General features: G+C 51.3%; 1 protein-coding gene across 1 annotated transcript; it reads left to right on the top strand.

Annotated features, from left to right (window-relative positions):
* Nucleotides 1–998: 998 nt before the first annotated feature.
* On the top strand, nucleotides 999–1,957 carry Foxl3 (forkhead box L3). Its single transcript, XM_051161152.1, has 2 exons — nucleotides 999–1,259; nucleotides 1,482–1,957. The coding sequence occupies exons 1-2, from the start codon at nucleotides 1,110–1,112 to the stop codon at nucleotides 1,854–1,856; spliced, it is 525 nt and encodes a 174-aa protein (XP_051017109.1). The 5' UTR covers nucleotides 999–1,109; the 3' UTR covers nucleotides 1,857–1,957.
* Nucleotides 1,958–19,873: the final 17,916 nt, after the last annotated feature.

Genomic DNA, 19,873 nt, shown 5'->3' with positions numbered 1-19,873 from the left:
AGACGCTGTTGGCCCAGCCCAGGGAACTCAGTGTCTGGCTTCTGGCCGGCTGGAGCAGCTGGCCGCCAGCTCGGAGGAGGAGGCGGTGGGCTGCGGTGCAGCCCAGGCCAGGCCAGTACCGGGCAGCCAGGATGTTTGACAGCTCACAGTATCCCTATAACTGCTTCAATGACGACGCCGACGACTACCCTGCCGGCAGTTCCGACGAGGAAAAGCGGCTCACAAGGCCGGCTTACAGGTGACTCTGGGGCAGGTGACAGGAGCTGTAGAGGTCTGGGTCGCCAGGACCTCACCTGGACTAGGGAGAGGTGGGATTCCTTTCCTTGTGCGGGTCTCTGAGGAAGGACATGTTCCAGCTCGTTCTCAGATAGCCAGAGAGGAGTCCTCCAAGTGCTGAGCTGACTAATGGGGTCTGGGTAAGAAGCTGTGAGATTATCGATCCACAATTTCTTCTGCACCCTAACCTCCCACTGGGGCGGGTGGTGTGTGTGTGTGTGTGTGTGTGTGTGTGTGTGTGTGTGTGTGTGTGTGTGTGTGAGAGAGAGAGAGAGAGAGAGAGAGAGAGAGAGAGACAGAGACAGAGACAGAGACAGAGACAGAGAGAGACAGAGACAGAGAGACAGACAGAGACACAGAGAGACAGACAGACAGACAGACAGAGAGGGATCCACCAGGTCCTGGGCAGCTTTAGAGGGTCCAGCAAAGTCTTGAGGGTATTGGAGACTCCAGACATCTTCAGGAACTCCAGAGAGTCTCAGGGTTCAGAGGGTCTAGGGATTCAGAGGATCTCCAGCAGGTCTTGGGGGCAAGGGAGTCTTTCAGATGGTAAAGAGCGTTGCAAAGGGACCAGGGCTCTTCAGACGGTCCAAGAGACCCCAGATGATCTTGGAGGGCCCCACGAGCTGGCTTCAGCCAGCTTGCTGAGCTCTAGCAGGTCCTTGAGGCTCCAGAGGATGCGGGGTGGAGGGGCTTCCATCTCATTTCAAGGGTTCCAGCCAGTCCCAGGGCAGGTCTGAGTTCACCAGCGCTTCTGCAGTTTCAGCGCCACCCCTGCCTGATGCAGCCCCTCTGTCTGGCACCCCTGTCGCAGCTACATCGCGCTCATCGCCATGGCCATCCAGCAGAGCCCCGCTGGCCGCGTGACCCTGTCCGGCATCTACGACTTCATCATGCGCAAGTTCCCCTATTACCGCTCCAACCAGCGCGCCTGGCAGAACTCCATCCGCCACAACCTGTCGCTCAACAGCTGCTTCGTCAAGGTGAGCCCCTCCCCCGCCCCCCCCCATCCTGCATACTGGACCCCCAGGTGTCCTCAGACATCCATGGTGACTGGGAGGGGGTGGGGAAGTGGGATGTCACCGCCAGCACTGAGACAAGTTCTTTACTAGAAAATCCCCGCAGGGACCAGAGACACACTTGCCTGAGGTGCGTCCAGCCCGGGGCTTAGGGATGATGCCTCTCTGTGCCTCCTACTCCCGCAGGTGCCACGGACTGAGGGCCGCGACAAGGGCAAAGGCAATTACTGGACGTTCGCGGGCGGCTGCGAGTCCCTCCTGGACCTTTTCGAGAACGGCAACTTCCGCCGGCGACGCAGGCGACGCGGCCCCAAGCGCGAGGGGCCCCCAGGTCCCCTCGAGCCGGCAGCGCGCAGGTCCCCTGGCCCCGACGGTGCTCGAGCCTCAGATCCCGAGGCCCAGGCCAGCCCTGCCACACACAGAGACATCAAATTCAGCATTGACTATATCCTATCTTCCCCGGACCCCTTCCCAGCTCTCAGGTCGCCCTGTCAATCGCAGGAAGCCAGGTACCCAGCGCTGGAGCCTCAACAAATGAGCTTCCACTTTTGGGCAGCATGAGGTGCTGCAGTGGCTGCTGCGGTCAGTTGAGGACGTGGGGCCTGATCATTCCCTGAAGGCAGGACTTGAACCAGGCATCTTGAATCAAGAACCCTGGCCGTTACCACATCTGCATAGTTCTTCTGGGACTGCCCCCAGGGACTCCTCAACCCTCCGTGTGGAGGAGAGAGCTGGAAACCTTATAAAAGGTATTTACGGTGATGTCGTGACTTTATAAAGAATAAAAACAGTTCTCTCGCAGGAAAGCCTGGCTGGGATTCAACTCCACTTCAGGACTTGCTGTGGACTCACTGAACCCTCCCACCCCCACCACCACCACACATACCCACACAAAAAAATCAGGCAGTAAAGTCACTGAGGCTCCCCAGAATCAGGTATCATTTTGTCTTCAGTCACGAGACAAGTGGCTTTGCGGGCACCCCCATTCCAAACTTAAAGTGCTCCTCAGTAACTTATTCATGAAGCTGGTTAAGGCCTTCTCTGCAGTTAAAAACAATAAGGTTTAAAACAGTAAAGACAGATGTTAATCCAGCCCACGACTATAACTTACCCCAAGGCTTACAATGGTGCTGTGCCGTGAGCGACATCGTCAGAAGACTCCTGCATTCTCAGCAGAAACTTACCTCCCAGACCAGGTATGATGACACAAGCCTGTCATCACAACCCGTAGGAGGCTGAGGCAGGGGGAGTCCAAGTTTAAGTCCCGCTGGGGCAAAATTAGTGAGACCTTGCTTCAAAATAAAAAGAAATTTAAGCTACATGTAAATTTCTACGCAGGGGATGGGGAGGAGGGAAGGAAGGGGACGGAAGGGGAAGGGAACTTTATCCTGATTCTGTTCAGTTCCTACCAGCTTCCTTGCAGGCAGGAACTCCAGCAAGGGCGGGGCGGGGGGGGGCGGTGGCAGGGGCAGAGGGGCGGGAGGAGATACCCTGCTGCACAGAGAAGCGCTCAAGATGGGAATGGAGGTATACTCCATTTGAAATGTGAATAATTTCATTACCATTGAGATGGGTAGTTTAAGAAACACAATTAGGCACAGGGCAACTGTATGCCCACCGCTCTCGTGTTTTTTTTTTTGTTTTTTGTTTTTTTTCCCACCACCACCAGCACCACCCCCTTTTGTGGTATTAACTCTTTGCTGTGACTCAGTTTGTGCTCTGAGGCTATTTCCTTGACTGCCAAAAGCCCTCCCCGCAAGGCTGGCTGTCTCGATTGAGAATTACAGTCCAGCTTCAGTTTAGAGATGGGCTGCTGCAGGAAAAGGAAGGTGGGCAGAGACAGGATGGGGGGGGGGCACAGGAGAGATCGCTTAGGTGTAGCTACCATTCAAGCCGGAGGGAGTAATCCCTTTGCTCCCATGCCTGGTCTATAGAGCCTTTACTGGCTGGAGAGAAAAAAACAAAAAAACAAAACGAAACGAAAGAGGCTCTGGGCCCCTGGCTGTGGCTCTCCTTTAAGACACAGGGCTACACTTGGCCTTGCTGAGCAAAGCCCCTGCCTAGAAGCTGTTCCCCACCCCACCCAGCCCAGCAAGGGGATAGGGAGGTCTCCTCCACAGCCCTTTCTCAAGGTGCAGATCCCACTCCTTGCAATGGCACCTGAGGATTTCCACAACTCTGCTGCTGCTACTAACCTACCCAGCATGCTCGTGGGCTCTGCCTGCTGGCCAGGCATTACATGGCACCCAGGCCGATGCCTTTTCCATGCAGGCTTCCTCTTCTGGGCTGTCAGGATTCTCTCTCTCTCTCTCTCTCTCTCTCTCTCTCTCTCTCTCTCTCTCTCTCTCTCTCTGTCCCCATGCCCGCCGTGTGTCTGTGTGTCTGTGTGTGTGTGTGTGTGTGTGTGTGTGTGTGTGTACACTGTGGTCATTCATCTGTGTCCTTGTTTTGTATATCTAAAAGCATTGATTCAAATCCCACAGAATCCACTTTAGATGGCTCATAACAGAGGTGTACACACATCAGAGGTGGCCCAGGCAGTGTCCAGAGATACACTATTTTTCTGCTACCGACTAAGCAAATAAAACTTGCATTTCATCTTTTGAATGCTTGCTTGCTTGCTTCTTCCTACAGTGTGTTCTCGATAGCAAAATCTGATTTGAAACAGGAAAGCCCCTTTTCCTGAGCAAGACAGAGGGTTCTTAGGGAGACTCGGTCCTTCCGCACACAAGTTCACTGCCAAGCGCCATCTCCACAACCACAGACGGGAGAGGTGAGGACGGTGCCAGGTGAGGCTAGTGTGCCTTGAGGTTTGGCGGCCACTTTGCAGAGGCTATCAACCACGCTCTTAGGGGGAAAGGGACATTTCCAGTTTGCCAGCGTGTGATACCCCACAACGTCAGGAGTGAGTGGCATTTAATACCCATAACATAACAGGGGTGAGGGCTGGCCGTGACCTATTCAAATGTCGCTGCCACCACGCAGACTCGCCCAACGTGGTTATAATTAAATACTTTATGCCGCTCTTGCAAATCCGCAGATTGATCATCGATACGTACATTACCAGCGCATTACCCCCGAGCAGATGTCTGCCACGCACGTGTCACGGATCAGTAGGTTTCCATTAACAAAGTTGGGAGGTACCTGCCAAGTGCAAGTTCGGGAGGGAATGCGTGTGAGTTACTGTGGTCCCAAGCAAAGTTCCTGGGCTGGGGTGCAAATCTCTGTAGCCCCAGAAGAAAATAGGAGGAGTAGAGCCCCTCCTCCCATTCAGAGGGAAGCCCACCTAATTCAAGCTGTACCTCAGCCATGTGGGATCTGGTGGGAGGTCCAGCAACCTCCCTAGCTGGCAGCAAAAGATGCTTGTTTCCCTCAGCAAGCCAGGCTACACCTCCGGATTCCTCTCCTCACCAGGCGCAGCCGGCCTCCTGGAAGCTGTTGACGTCCACACTTGTCTGTACTGGCAGTAGCCTGCATTGAGAAAAAAGAGCTGGGGATGGGCTGCAAGCTGGGATGAGGACTAGGTAGTTTCACCTTTGCTCTCTTGGACACTTCACTTCCTTAAAGTCACTCCCCACCCCTCAGATTCGCTCCCGTGCAGTATCCCTAGGACACCTCCCTAGGCGAGGCATACAGAGAGAGACAAAGGTGTTTTCCTGTCATCTGTCTGTAGCTCTATTTCAATTTTTTTTTAATGTTCTCGTATTGCAGTGGACTCCTGTTCTCAGGCTCCCACCCCCATCCTGCCTCAGTTTCCTCACCAAAGCCAGATTTTCTCCCTGAGTCCTGAGTTATGACACTACAAGAAAATCTCCACCAACATCCCCCCACCCCCAAAAGGAGGCGTGAGCTGTGAGGTCCAGACCAGACTATGTTCATCTCAACGTGAGGGTCCCAGAAGACCTCAACATGAACATTCTAGGCTTAGAACACAGACTGGAGCCTGTTTCTCTCCAAAGTGTAAAAACGAAAATAGGTATCATGGGACCCATGGCAATCCTATGTCCCTTCCAATGCCCAGGTTTATCTTTGTCTGATGCCTACCATCCCGAATATGGACCCCCTAACCCTGACTCTGCCAGCCATTGACCCTACCTGGGCAGTTTCCAGATGGCTCTCTAGGTTTTGTTGAAATCTGCTGGTCTGCCCCAGGCAGAGTGTTCACTGACTCAAATCTGAGAAAGCAACTTCTGTGGTTTGGCATTCTGGCCTTTGAGCAGATATTGGGGTGCATTCCTAGGGCAGCGAATCTGTGTCTCCTAATTTGTGGGCACCATCAAAGGTCTCATGGGGGACAGAGAAGGCAGCGACTGGACTGGAGAAAAGCTGAAGGTGTCCCTCCGTGTCAGGCTCTAGGATCTGTAGGAAAGCTACTGCAGAGCAAGGCCATCTTCCCCTGGTGCGTGGTGACAGGGCCACCCCCTCCCCAACACCATGGAGAGGGGATGCTAGGAAGTCAGTCCTCGCAGCACTGGGGGCACACAGGTTGAGAGAAGGAGGAGTGAGTGAGAGGGCATCAGTCATCCACAGGAGCCTGGAAACCCCACCAACATGGTCCAGGGACAGACAGACAGGTCTTCAAATCATGGCAACAAAATCCAGTGTGTACCAAATTTTCTCTCTGCCTGGCACTGCTCTCTCCTTTCAGGGATATCAGTAACCAGGGATTAGAAATACTGTCTACTGAGCTGGAGAAACGGCTCGGAGGTTAAGAGCGTGTGCTGTTCTGGGCTCGGTTTCCAGCACCCACAACAGGTGGCTCACAACCACCTCTAACTCCGGCTCCAGGGGACCCAACGCTTTCCTCTGGATTCCATGGACACCTGCACTTGTACACATATCCACACACACACATGAAGACGCATTTACATAATTAAAAGTAAAAGTAAATCTATGGCTGGGCTTGTTGGTGTGCACCTTTAATCTCAGCGCTTGGGAGGCAGAGGCAGGTGATCTCTGGGGGTCCCAGGGCCAGCCTGGTCTACAAAGCACGTCTCAAACTAACCAGGGCTACATAGTAAAATTTTATCTCAAAAACAAAACAAAGCAAAACAAAACAGTTGCCTGTTGAAATGGCTCCGTGGGTAAAGGCACTTGCCACTGAGCCCAGCAACCTGCATTGCATCCCTAAAAACCACGGAGTGGGAAGAAAGTATCGATTCCTGAACGTTGTCCCTTGACCTCCGAGCACTCTGGGACTTAAATGTACCCTCACACATCCACCAAAACATGCAAGTATGCACAAGCATACAAAATAAATAAATAAATGTTTCTGAAGGGCATCTAACGAGATGAAGTACTGTTCCAGGGATAAGGTTGCCGGGAACAGCCCGCTGAGCCGCTGATGTCAGGGGCAGGGTCCCCTCCAATGGGACATCACCATGTGCTCAGACACCATCTCAGGAGGAGTTACATCAAGGAAGAGAGAAAGGAGGGAGGGAGGGAGAAAGGGGAAGTAAACAAAAGGAGAAAAAAAAGAAAAAGAAAGGAAAGTGTGATCTGTGGTGTGATTTGTTGTTGCTCTTGTCCAAACAAACTAACAATCCGTGAACAGTTACAAAAATTGCATTTCTGTTTTTCGTTTTGCACAAAATGCCAGTCACATCCTGGGCAAAAGTGCCTGCCCCTCACACTCCATTGTGTAAGAGGGACGGTCCCCAAACCAGTGCAGAACTCATGGGGCCCCGGCAGAAATTAACAGGATCTTGTATGCACCAGTACAATTACATTCCGGCCAGCTTTAGGCGACTTCAAACCTAGGTTCCAAATAAGATGTGCGTTCACTGAACTGAAACACAGGGGTATTAGATTTATAATAAACACGGAGAGAGGTCACACAGCGCTGCCATTTCTCAAGAGGGAAGGAAATTGAACAGTAATGTCAGGACTTTATTCGGCTTGGCCCTGTACTCTGTGTTGCATCCAGGTGACAAAGAGGATGTCGCAGCCATATCTGCCTCCACCCAGCTTGGAGGACATGCCCATGTCCTGGGGTCTATCACTGGAGCTCTCTGTGTAGACCACCAGGCTTTCTTCTCATTTGAAACAATCTGGTCTTGGCCTCGAGAGTGTTGATAGCACAGCGAGGTTTACATTTTCTTTTGAGACAGGGGTGATCTTGAACTTGAGACCTTCCTGCCTCGGCCTCCCAAACGCTGGCAGTATAGGTGTGCACCACTATATCCGGCTCTTTCTGTGTCCGTGTCCCCCCCCCCCCCGCTCCTGACCTGAGCTCAGAGTAGAATCCAGAGCGTTGTACCGGTTAAGCAAGTGTTGTGCCACTGAGCTGAACCCCCAACACTCCCAGGCTTTCTCTGTAAGGGTCAAAGAGAATGTGCCCATCACAGTCCAAGGAGAACAAATATGCTACAGTGTTTCAGAGGCCACGTGTACCATCCTACAGGGCCTCTTGCAATCCCTGGAGTGGTTGGAGGTACCCTACTAAGGACTATCCTACCCTCCAAGGCACATCCATTCCAGGGCTCCCCCAAGGCCTCCCCTCCTTATAAATCTCTGGTGTAGACATGGATGTGAGTAGCAAGACAGAACTGGGTAGCTTTGCTCCCCTGGCAGGAAGCTAGGTGGGTAAGACAGCTTTTTCCTGACCAGGGGTGACCTTTGAACTTGGGAGGCAGGGTCAACAGCTGGCGTTCTGTACAGGCTAGGGAGTGACTGAGCCCCAGCAAAGGACATGGCTGGAGAAAAGGCTGGGCACTGGGTGTGGCAGGGGTGGGGGCGGTCACTGTAGAAACCTGAGAGGTCCAGCAAGGAGCCCAGAAGGCCTGGCTAACCTCTGCTTCCCTGCAGGCAGCACCAACCAGGGGGAGATCGGCCCCTTGTGTGGGGTTCAGCAGGAGAGTGATCTTACCCAGCACCCTGAGTGAATGATCTCCTCAGACAGAGGAAGCTGGGGCTTAGGGTAATCTGTCAGGCCTCCGTCTCCCCAGCCTAGCTGCACTCAAGTGGAAAAGAGAGAGATCTATGCTTTCCCTCAGCCGGGCCAACAATTCCATTCGTCCCCCCCTCCAGCAAGTGTTTCCTGGGCTCTGAAGCTCTCACTGTGAACCTTGGGTCTGGGTACAGACAGACTCGGCCAGCCAGGGGATCTGCATGCACGGCTAAATTGCAAGGATGTGGGTATGCACCCTGACCACAGGCACACAGGGTGCAGACTCGTGTGCCTGAGCACTGATACCAGCATGCAGAGTCACAGGCTGGACACACACACCAGAGTGGAAGTGGACATACCTGTGTGTGTACACACACGCACAGGCATGGACACCTGTGCACCCAGAAACATATAAGTATGCTCTGTCCTGCCCCAGAGCACAGAGGCCTGGCCTGAGAAGGACGTGTCCCAGCACTAAAAGCCACAGGGGTGTTTATGAGCCACGCAGAGGAGGAAAGCATTACAGAAAGGGATCACATGTCCGAAGGCAGGAAGGGTGACCGAATATACCTATGCACACACAGCACAGACATGCACAGTACACACACTTGCCCCCATATGTTCACACATACACATGCACACACACACACAAGCACACGCGCACATACATGCACTCACGCGCACAACAGAAGCCCAGCATGTAATGTTTGAAATATGTATAGGAGAGTAGTGGTGCCAGCCCAGCCTGCATACTCGGGGCAGAATGGTGTCTGGTCCAGGGTAGGCTGCTGGCTCTCTCTGACCTGCTGCTGTCACGCCTCCTACCCTCACACATGTAATCCCTTGCTGTAATGCCTTCCTCCTCTGCTTGGCCTCATAAACACCCCTGTGGCTTTTAAGTGTGGGGACACATCCTTCTCAGCGCAGGCCTCTGTGGCCTGGGGGCAGAGCAGAGCTTCCAGGCCAGGCAGGGCAGTGATGAGCAACTACAGTGAGCCGGATGCTTCATTGTCATCATAGGGTTAGAGACCGGCCCAGAGACTTATGGATCCGGGTGAGTGATGTGCACAGTTCACACTGGCTCCAGGGTCCTTGCCACGACTCAACCCAGGCCACATGGCACCCCAAGAACAAACTGCCCCAGACTCCACATCCTTGCCATGCAGACTTCCTGGACCTAAATCTGTCCCAATACAGGGTAGGTGCTGAACCGTGCTTTCCCTCAAAAGCCCTGGGCTCACAGATGTGGGTCAGTGCTTCCAGACACGAAGGCAGAACAAGCAACATGTGTCCAGACCTTCTGAGAGGTCTGGAATGATTTCTCAGTTTTCTGTTTAGATAAACTGACGGGGACAGATGTTGGCCAAGAATAGCCAGGCTCCCACTGTCCCCTGTCAGCTCATGTCTCCTTGTCCACAGAGGCTGAAGGCCCCTTGAGGTAAGGATTGGTCTAAGCCTAGGTCAGGCAAGCTAGTAGCAAGGGTGTGGCAGGGCACAGTGCTGCCCACATGCTGGATCAGGAGCCATGCTGTCCCCATGAGTGGCTTTTCAGCTGCCTAGGGAGGCCTGCCTTCCACCCCAGCTTCTGGCCTGTGCCATTCCAGCTCCCTGTCAGAATGAGGAACCCCATTAGCTCCCACAAACCCCAGCCCACCTGGATACATCCTCAGCCCTCATGCCGGCTCTGAGCCAAAAGGAAGGTAGACCTGTCCCTGCGCTGCCTGCGAGGAAACTGACGTCTGTCAAGGGTAGACCAGTAGCTGACCAGCCCGTCACTGGAGTGGGCACACCGGCTTCCCACCACCTCTGTCCTCTCTGCATAGATTGGTTTAAAAGTGATCACATGGCCTGATAGTCACTTGACCCCAAAACAGTACACTACACCCCAGCTCCTACTGTAAGACTAGGGAAGGAAGGTGTCCTATTGCATAAAGTGGGGTCTGGAACTACACAGGGAAAAGCCTGTCAGAAAATGACCAGTACGAAGATGGACGCTAGATGGAGCAAAGGAAACACCTGGTCCAGCCATACCTGAAGCTAGAATTCCTCTCCAGCTGTGTGCCATAGGCATTCTCTGTTGGGCTTACGGCAAGTGGCTAGCGTCTGAGTTCTCCAACTGAAGAAGTCCCTAGGGGCTCTTTTCACCCGAGAAATTTTTATATAATTCTAGCTATACAGGAATACACAATAGACACAAAAATTAAAATTTATTGACAATAAACCATAGATAAATTTATTCGCAAACAGTTCATTGGTATATAATATTTATGCATACACATATGATTATATTAACTATAATTAAATTATATAATTTATAATATTTGATATATCATATTTATATATATGCATGTATAGCATAATATAGCAATATAATATTGTCTACATATAATAATTTACCTCTTGCTGAAGATGAAAGCAAACTTGCATACTAATGAAATAAATGTGTTTAAGGGTTTGGTGGTGGTGGTAGTGGTTTGGCTTTTTTCAAGACAGGGTTTCTCGGTATAGCTCTGACTGTCTTAAAACTCCCTCTGTAGACCAGGCTGGCCTTGAACTCAGAGCTCCTCCTGTCTCTGCCTCCTCTAGTGCTGGAATTAATTTAAAGGAGTTCACCACCACGCCCAGCTATGTTTGTTTATTTTTACATAAACTCCTGAGGGGATATTTGATACTTTGAGATACAGAAGTGGCTTCAACGGTTTTCAGAGCAGATTGGTGTTTTGATTTTGTGATTATCTGTCCTGAGGACAGAGCATCCCATATGTGTGAGGCACACGTGACAGATGTGTGTGGAGGGCCACTTCAGAAACTTGCACAGTCTGTCCTAATCCCAAGCCAAAGCTCATCACCAGATACGCTACGGCAAACCAATCCAAAGATACACTCATTTTATGCTTACACCTGAGGAATGACGAGAAGAAAACCTTCAAAGTCTTTTCTGTAATTCAATGACTGCGTTCCTGCAGAAGATCGTGTATTCCCTGAAAATCTGCACTTCAGAGTGCAGCACTTGGGCTAGAGAAATGGCTCAGCGGTTGAGAGCACTTGTTCCTACAGAAGGCCCAGGTTCGAATCCCAGCGCCCACATGGTGACTGACAGTTCCTCTTAACGCTAGTTCCAGGGGAATCCAGCAGACACGTGTGTGATGCACGAATGCGTGCAGGCAAAACATTCATACACCTGCAACAAAATAAAGACACCTAAAAATTGAAAGACAGAGTCCTGGCATTGGCCTCAGGCTGTGTCCAATGTGCTGTGTGGTGGATGACATGCGTGACGAAGAGGCCCGGGCGGTGCAGCCAAAGCCAAAAGGCTGCAGGGAAGTCGTTCCATACCCAGGGGCAAGAACTTCCAGATACTCTGAGGTTCCCAGGGTGTTTGGTTTTGAATTAACTATGGGTCACTATACAGTGACTATTCCAAAATCTACCTTGTTACTGAAGTTTGTGGGAACCCTCCCCCGATATTATTTATACAACTGCATATGGTCTCACAACCTACAGCTTTAAAATCAGGGGTGCTTGTACAAAAGTTTCGATATTTGTCTAATGATGGAGAGCGCTTTAGCTAGAGAAATACGTCTTCGGTGGCGGATTTATGGCCAACACAGTCACACAAACACCGAAGGTCGAGGTCAAGGTGATACTGGAAGTGTGGCCTACAGGCCATGGAACCCGAATTCTCTAGAATGTCACAGCACCTATTGTCAGGTGCTGCTGCGGTGTCCCTCTCAAGCTTCTCACAAACAACTCGGTTTGGGGACTGTGTCCCTGTCCTCTCTGCTGCTAGGAACAGTAGAGACAGGGTGTGACCTCCATGGAGACCCAGATGCCAGCACCTACCACACACCAGGGGCTTAGGTGTATGTGGGGGCATATGTGCCCAACCTGGCAGGACTGAGGGGGCTCACGGTGAGTGGGGTGTGGTGTGCACAGTTGGATGATGATGGCTGTGGGGTGTGGGGTCTGTGATGCACACTGCTTTGCAGATGTCAGGAACGGTGGGGTCTTCGGAACCCCAACTATGCCTTTGGGATGCACACACAGTTGTGGGTCTCTGACCATCTGCTTCCCAGATGCTGCTATGCCCCCAAGTAGAGACAGTTTCTTCTGTCTTCTTCATTCCAAGACGTAAGTTTGACCCGGCAGTTCTGAACCTGTGGGTGGCGACCCCTTTTGGGGTTCAGACAACCCTTTTACAGGGGGTCGCATATCAGACACCCCGCATACAGCTATATACATTACAATTCATAATAGCAACAAACTAATTTTATGGTGGGGGGGGGGGTCAGGTGGGTCACCACAACATGAAGAACTGTATTAAAGGGCTACAGCATTAGGAAGGTTAAGAACCACTGCCTTTCAGAGTGCCAGCCAGAATCTGCACCCACCCCAACCTTCTAGGCCACTGGCCACAATACTTGGCTTCCTGGTTCCCCTTGCTGGCCAGAGTCACCCTGTGAGTTCCTGTCCTTGAGGCTCCTCTCAGCAGGGGTGTTGTAGGAGAGCAACGGAGGGCCTGGAGGCACTACCCTGCTTGGCTGACAGCCATCAGCGCTGGGCGCTCGCTGTAAAGGTTAATACATAAATCACAGGGAAATGTCAGGCGGCTTTTAACACTGATTGAGATGTAATTTGGGGTGGGGGCTGTGCAAGGGGCTCACCCGCACAGATCCGCAGCAAGCTGCAAAAGAAATTATTGTTTGTTCATTTATGGGTCCATAATCACATCAAGAACTGACGGCCCTCTCTCTGGACTGAGCTACACTGTGCATGCCAGAAATGGATTTATAGGAGGATGCTGGCTCTGGAGTCAGTTGGTGCTGACAGGCACAGCATCTGGACCCCAGAGAACTTTCCGAGTGCCCCGGGGAGAACAGCTGGTCCACAGGCATCCTTGAGGCTGGGCTCAGCTCACAGACAGGGCAGGCCCAGGTCACACCAGGCCTGGCCAGGACAAGACTATAGACACGGCCCCCTTCCCGGGTCACAGCAGAGACTCCACATGGGGCCAGGACCTCTCTCCACATAGACAGCCAATGCTGCTTCCATCTGAGAGTGTGGCCCACCGACACTAGGATTTAGGAAGCCCCGGGCCTTCCCATGTGAAGGGCACAGAAAAGAACTTTTTGCATGAACCCTCAGGAGACTGTGCACATAGCTCCATACATACGTGCTCAATGGATCAATACACTGAAGGTACACACATGAGCGTGGAAGCTGGCAGGACGGCTCATAGGGTAAAGCATTTGCCACAGAAGCACAAGGACCTGGGTACAATACCCAGAACCCACACAAAAATCCAGGGGTGGCAGAACACATCTGTAAAGTTAGTGCTGGGGAGGCAGAGCTCAGAGAAGCCCTGAGGCTCACTCGCCAGCCAGTCTGACCCAACAGATGAACTCCGGATTCAGTGAGAAACTCAAAAGGTAAGCTGGAGGGGCTGGAAGGATGGCTTGGTGCTTAAAAGCACTGGCTGCTCTTCCAGGGGACCTGGGTTTATTCCCAGCACCCAAATTCAGGGGGGTGGGTAGGGGCTCACGGTAGTCTGTTACTCAAGATCCGGGGAACTGCTGCCCTCTTCTGGCTTCCTCCAGCACTGCACACAGTGCACATACAAGCACGCAGAGGAAACGCCCATATACATACAATAGAATTTCAAAGTTAAAAAGAAAAAGAAGTGGGCAGTGACTGAGGAAGATCACTGACTGGCATCCACCCCTGGGCCACCACTCACATGTGCACGCGTGCACGCACACAAGATGGCAGTAATCCTACAGAGAGCATCTGTCCAATCACGGCATCAGGCCACTAAGACATCCATCTTATTTGACTGTTGGGTGTGTACATTAAGGTGTGAAGAACCTGTCACCACGCCTGACCAATTCTTGGCTTAAAATAAGTCTTCGCTGCTTAGCAGTTAGCAGATAAAAGAGGCCACACCCTCTCTCCACCTCCAAAGCCCCGACCACACCTTGCTCATCCTCAGTTTCCCAAACCCAGCCTTTCCTCTGGGTCCTCCTCACTGGGTGCTGCTGGGTAAGCCACCTCCCCTCCCCCAGCCCAGCTCTGAGAGTCAGCTCAAAGGCCTCCTCCTCCAAGAAGCCACCCAAGACGAACCCCAATCCAGCCAAGGGCTCTTCTTTCAAAACCTCTGAGTTCTGAGTCTCCATCTTTGCCGTCATGCCTGCGGCTGCACTCTGACACTCAAGATGAAAGGGTCTAACAGTCCTTTCTCGATCCTGGGGCCAACCCGCTCCAGCCCCACCTCCATTCAGAGAAACACCAAGAAACAATGGCTATCCGACTGGTTGTCAAGTGCAATTAGTGCTGCAGATGTGGCTCAGCTGGTAGAGCGGTTGCCTGACATTCAAGAAGTCCGTGGTTCCATCCCAGCACCATGTGAAGAAATGTAGTGGTGCATACCTGTAATCCCAACACAAAGAAAGCAGAGGAAAGAGAACCCCAAGTCAAGGTCATCCTTGGCTGCAAAGTGACTTCAAGGCCAGCTTCGGCTACAAGAGACTGTGTCTCTAACACTCACACGGGGGGGCGGGGCGAGGGAGGGAGAGAGGGAGGTGGCTGGAGCATTATCTATTTGCTACAGACTGTAATAGTTTCTTTTGTCAAGTTGACATAAGCTAAGGTCACCTCGGAAGAGGGGGTTTCAGTTGAGTACTTGTTTCCATCAGATTGTCTGTCTATAGGCAGATCATTGAGGAGTGGATCTTTTTTTATTTTGGTTTTCGGTTTTTTGAGACAGGGTCTCTCTGTGTAGCCTTGACTGCCCTGGACTCACTTTGTAGACTAGGCTGGCCTCGAACTCACAGCGATCCGCCTGCCTCTGCCTCCAGAATGCAGGGATTAAAGGCGTGCGCCATCACCCCCCAGCGAGGAGTGGATCTTCATGGTCCATCTTCTCAATCCTCCAGGACTCTGTCCACTGCAAGGCAAACAGCTTTCTGTTCCCCACAGTCCCAAAGCAACAGAGCCAAGAGACCACAAACTGAAAACTCTGAAACCATGAGCCACAATAAATCTTCCACCCTTTACTTCAGTTTTCACGGGTATTCTGTAACAGAGAGGCTAGCTAACTAATGCCTGTGAAGGTGCCGCTCACATATTTGAAAGCTCATCCCATACTTGCATAGCCCCACAGTATGACTTCAGCGGGGTGTGGGTGATTCAAGGGAGTGCATAGATGCGGGTAGAGGAATCTTTTTCTGGAAGCAGGAGCTAGGAGATCTTTGGGGATCACGTGGTAGGATGCTGTGCTATAGTACTGAGATGGAGCCATGCTATCGAGAGGGCTCTGGAGACATGGGGCCTGCAGTGATCATAGTCAGATTGTGGCAATATCTGGACAAGTGTTTGGTATGGGCATGGGACGGTAAACACAGGTTGTGAGAGACGCCACCCGCACTGTTTTCTAAGATATCAATGTGCCAATGTGCCCTCCTGTTGTATGAGATCTCTCCCCTGGAGACACACACATACACACAGACACCACACACACACACACACACACACACACACACACACACACACACACACACATTTACTCACCCCCAAAAGAGGGAATGACAAGAGAGCAAAGTAATGACTGTGCCAAAATGAAATAGGTGAAAGCCGGTCAGTGGTGGCGCTCACCTTTAATCCCAGCACTCGGGAGGCAGAGGCAGGCAGGTCTCTGTGAGTTCGAGGCCAGCCTGGTCTACAGAGTGAGTTCCAAGACAGCCAAGGCTACACAGAGAAAACTCTAACCCTGTCTCAAAAAACAAACAAGCAAAAGATCAACTCAATGAGCCGGGATCTGTTAGGGTTACTAACAGGGGTATATGTGCAGGGAGACAGTGTTACTTATAAAAGCAGGGGTGACCCAAAAGAGGCTCCATCACCAAAAGTGCACTCCAACACAGGTGATGACTCATGAGAGCTGCAAGCACGGTACTCTCTGCATAGCTTGAAGGCTGCTCAACAGGGTCCGATAGATCTCCTGATAGCTCTGCAGGCCACAAGGCTCTACCCCCAGCAATTGTTTATGAAGCTGGAGAGAGGCCTTCTAGAATCTTCCAAGTTTCCACTTTCCCCAGACATGTGACCTTCTGTTTACCCTCAAAGAATCTAGGGTCACCCAGGAGATAAGCTCTGGGCGCACACGTGTGTGTGTGTGTGTGTGTGTGTGTGTGTGTGTGTGTGTGTCGGGGGGAGGGGGCAGTTTGTAGACTGGGTTAACTGAGGAAAGAAAACCCATGCTGGATGTGGGCAGCACCGTCCATGGGCTGGGGGCCAAGACGCAACGAATAAGTGAAAGAAGTTGTTTTAGTTACTATTTTTTATTATTTATTATTAGTTTCTATTGCTGTGACAAAACCACCATGACCAACACAAATTATAAAAGGAAGCACTTGTTTTGGCTTACAGTAAAGTAAAGCCATGGGTGGCAGAAACAGCTGAGGGCTCACATCTTGAACCAAATGTGTGAGGCAGAGAGAGCTAACTAAGAATGGCAGAGATTTTGAGACATTGCAGTTCCTCCACACACACACCCGCAATGATGCACTTCCTCTAACAAGACCACGCCTTCCAATCCTTCCCAACAGTTCCACTAACTTTGGGACAAAGTATTCAAACACGTGAGCTTATAGGGACCACTCTCACTCAAACTACCATGGGAACTGAGCACCAGCATTCATCTCTCTCCCTGACTGTAGATGCAACGTGACCAACTGCCTCATTTTCCTGCTACCGTGCCCTCCTCACCATGAAGGACTGTGTACCCTCAGACTGTGAGCTAAAATGTAACCCTTCTTCCTCAAGTTGCTTTGATCAGAAAAATTTTTTAAAGATTTATTCATTATTATGTATACAATGTTCTGCCTGCATGTACACCCGCAGGCCAGAAGAGGGCATCAGATCACACTATAGATGGTTGTGAGCCACCATGTGGTTGCTGGGAATTGAACTCAGGACCTTTGGAAGAGCAGGCGGCGCTCTTAACCACCAAGCCATCTCTCCAGCCCCTTGATCAGGAATTTTAATACAGCAATGAGGAAAGTGACTAAAACAATGACCTATGAAGACAGAAACTACAGCATTCGCTCATATCCCTCGGTGGCTCATCATACCTGAAGTCGGGGGGGTACTGTCAAGATTTTCTTTATCATGTATGTCAGGTCCCGTACAGTATCAGCTTTGGGGATAAGGCCATTTTCACTCTTCAGGAGGTTTTGCGGTCGGGCCATGTTTGTTTTCTGTTTCTTTTCATTGGTGAGTAGTATTCTTCACTATTTTAATTAGTATATGTAGATTATACATATGCTATATATGTGTATATAACTTTTCAGTCTGGTTGCTTTTTGCTCATTTTTTGCTATGTCATCCTAGATACAATGTCCGTCCCAGTGTTGGATGTAAGAGTGGACACCTTTGCCTGATTCCTGGTCTTAGGAGGAGAAGCCTTCAGGCTTTCATGGTCAAGCATGTTTCTTATGGATATGCAGATACCTTTCCCAGACTGCGGAATTCCCTTTCTGTCCCGACGCTGCTGGGAAACCTGCAGCTCTCCTTAGTTTATCCCTCTGTGTAGAGCATGTCTTTCTCTCTAACAGCTTTTAAAATCTCGACTGCATCTGTTTTAGATGCTTTGGTTGGGAGATACCTCGGCGTGGTTACTGTCTGGTTTCTAGTGCTCGGGGCTCATCAGGCATCTTCATCCCCTGTTATCACTATTTTTACCATCAAATTTGAACATCGGTCTGTCTTCTTTATTTTCTCAAAATCTCTCTGCCTGTTCCCTTTGAACACTCCAGTAGTTTGTGCATAGCCATCACTTGCTTGCAAGCCTCTCTTGGCTCACCTGCTAGCCAGTTTCACTCTGTTGCCTAGTGTCTCCCTCTGAAGATTATAGAAGGTCCCTCTCCAGCTTTATAAACAAGTGCTGGCAGGGGGTGGGGTGAGGGTGGGGACTGTGACCAGCAGAGCTGTAAGGAGATCTGTCTGACCTGCTGAGCTGCCTGCAAGCTGGATGGAGAGCACCAGGGTTACAGCTTTCATGAGTCATCAACTATGCTGGTGTGCTTTTGCTAATGAAGCCTCTTTTGAGTCATCCTCAACGGCTGGGGTAGGGGGTGACTCAGCAGTAGAGCATCTGCCTAGAATCCCCCAGTGCGGGGCTGGGGTGTGGCTCAGTGGTAGAGCCCCTGCCTAGAATCCCCCAGTGAGGGGCTGGGGTGTGGCTCAGTGGTAGAGCATCTGCCTAGAATCCCCCAGTGAGGGGCTGGGGTGTGGCTCCGCAGTAAAACATCTGTCTAGAATCCCCCAGTGAGCGGCTGATGGTGTGGCTCAGCGAAGAAGTGCTAGATCCTAAGTTCCATTCCTAGCACCAAAAATAAAAATAAAAATAAATAGTATGGCATTTTTGTTTGGACCTTTTAGATAATAGTGTACATGATGAAATTTGAGTTTATTGTGCTCTCGCCACAATAATGCACACACACACACACACACACACACACACACACACACACACACACTGAATGCTTTGAACAATAATGGCTGACCGGGACTGGATTCAGCTCGGACCCTGGGCTGCTTGTTGAGTTGACATCCTTCGTTTCTCAGGGCAGGGTCCCAATGGGTAGGAACAGAGGGTCAGTGTTTTTTATAGAGATAATTCTGGCTGTGGGCTTGCAGCACCCATGAGGCAGCCTTTGTATGTTTACTTCAGAGGGATAAAAGCACGGGCCCCATGGTGCGTCACCCCATTCCCTGCTGATATTCTATGAGCAGACAGGCTGCACCACTGGACACAATGCCAGGGAGGGAATAAAAGCACCTCTCCTTCCACAGAAGTCTTTGAACAATTTAACTGGTCTCTCCTACTTGTCCACAATGCCAAGCCCCCAAAGCAGCCAGCAGGACCACAGCGCACTCCTCTTCTGCGCACAGGCTGTAATTATATCTGTTTTTGCATTGCCCTCCTCGCTTAGCTGTCCACTACACAGTCCAGTTTACCAAACTCTGATCACTTCTCAAGCTCAGTCAGTGCTCAGCAGCCTGAGGTGCCGAAAGCAGATCCGTCTCAGCTTTCCCAGAATGCACCTAGCATGCATCCCTCTGTTTGGCCTGGCTTCCCCCACCACCAGGAGAATTTAAAAACATTCTGTGATTGTGGGACCTTCCTGTTCACTGAGCTCTTTACAGTGCCCTGGGTCTGGAACTTGCCTAGTCTTAGATGAGCTCCCAACCAGCCTGAGGGGAGGGGGGCTCCATCTGACTACCCTATCCAGCAGTCAAGGGCACACAGAGAAGCCAAAAGTTACGTCTGTATCACAGAGTGATGAGAGGCCACACTGTGGTCCAGGGCCACCCTTTGTGGCCTCAGCCCATGCTCTCAGTCCCTCTTCTGGGCCACTTGTTCTCCCAGCTTCAGATGAAAGCCTAGCCCTGGAAACCCAGCCTCAGATTCAGAGAGCCCTCCTTACAGCAAAGGACTTAGCAGAAGGGCTTAGCAGGGGGGGGGGGGGGCGAAGGGAGGCCATCTAAAGGCAAGAGTTGAGGGCAAGGACAGGAAGCTTAGGGGTATGTCCTGGGCTGAGGACAGTGGAAAGGAGAAGGAAAGTGTATGGAAGATGCCATCTCTTCATCATTTCCTGTCCCTAAGTTTTCTTCTAGTGCATGGCAACAG

Source organism: Acomys russatus, chromosome 19, assembly GCF_903995435.1.
Source record: "Acomys russatus chromosome 19, mAcoRus1.1, whole genome shotgun sequence".
Taxonomy (NCBI): domain Eukaryota; kingdom Metazoa; phylum Chordata; class Mammalia; order Rodentia; family Muridae; genus Acomys; species Acomys russatus.
The sequence above is the reverse complement of the archived record's forward strand: the minus strand, read 5'-3'. Positions and strand labels throughout refer to the sequence as shown.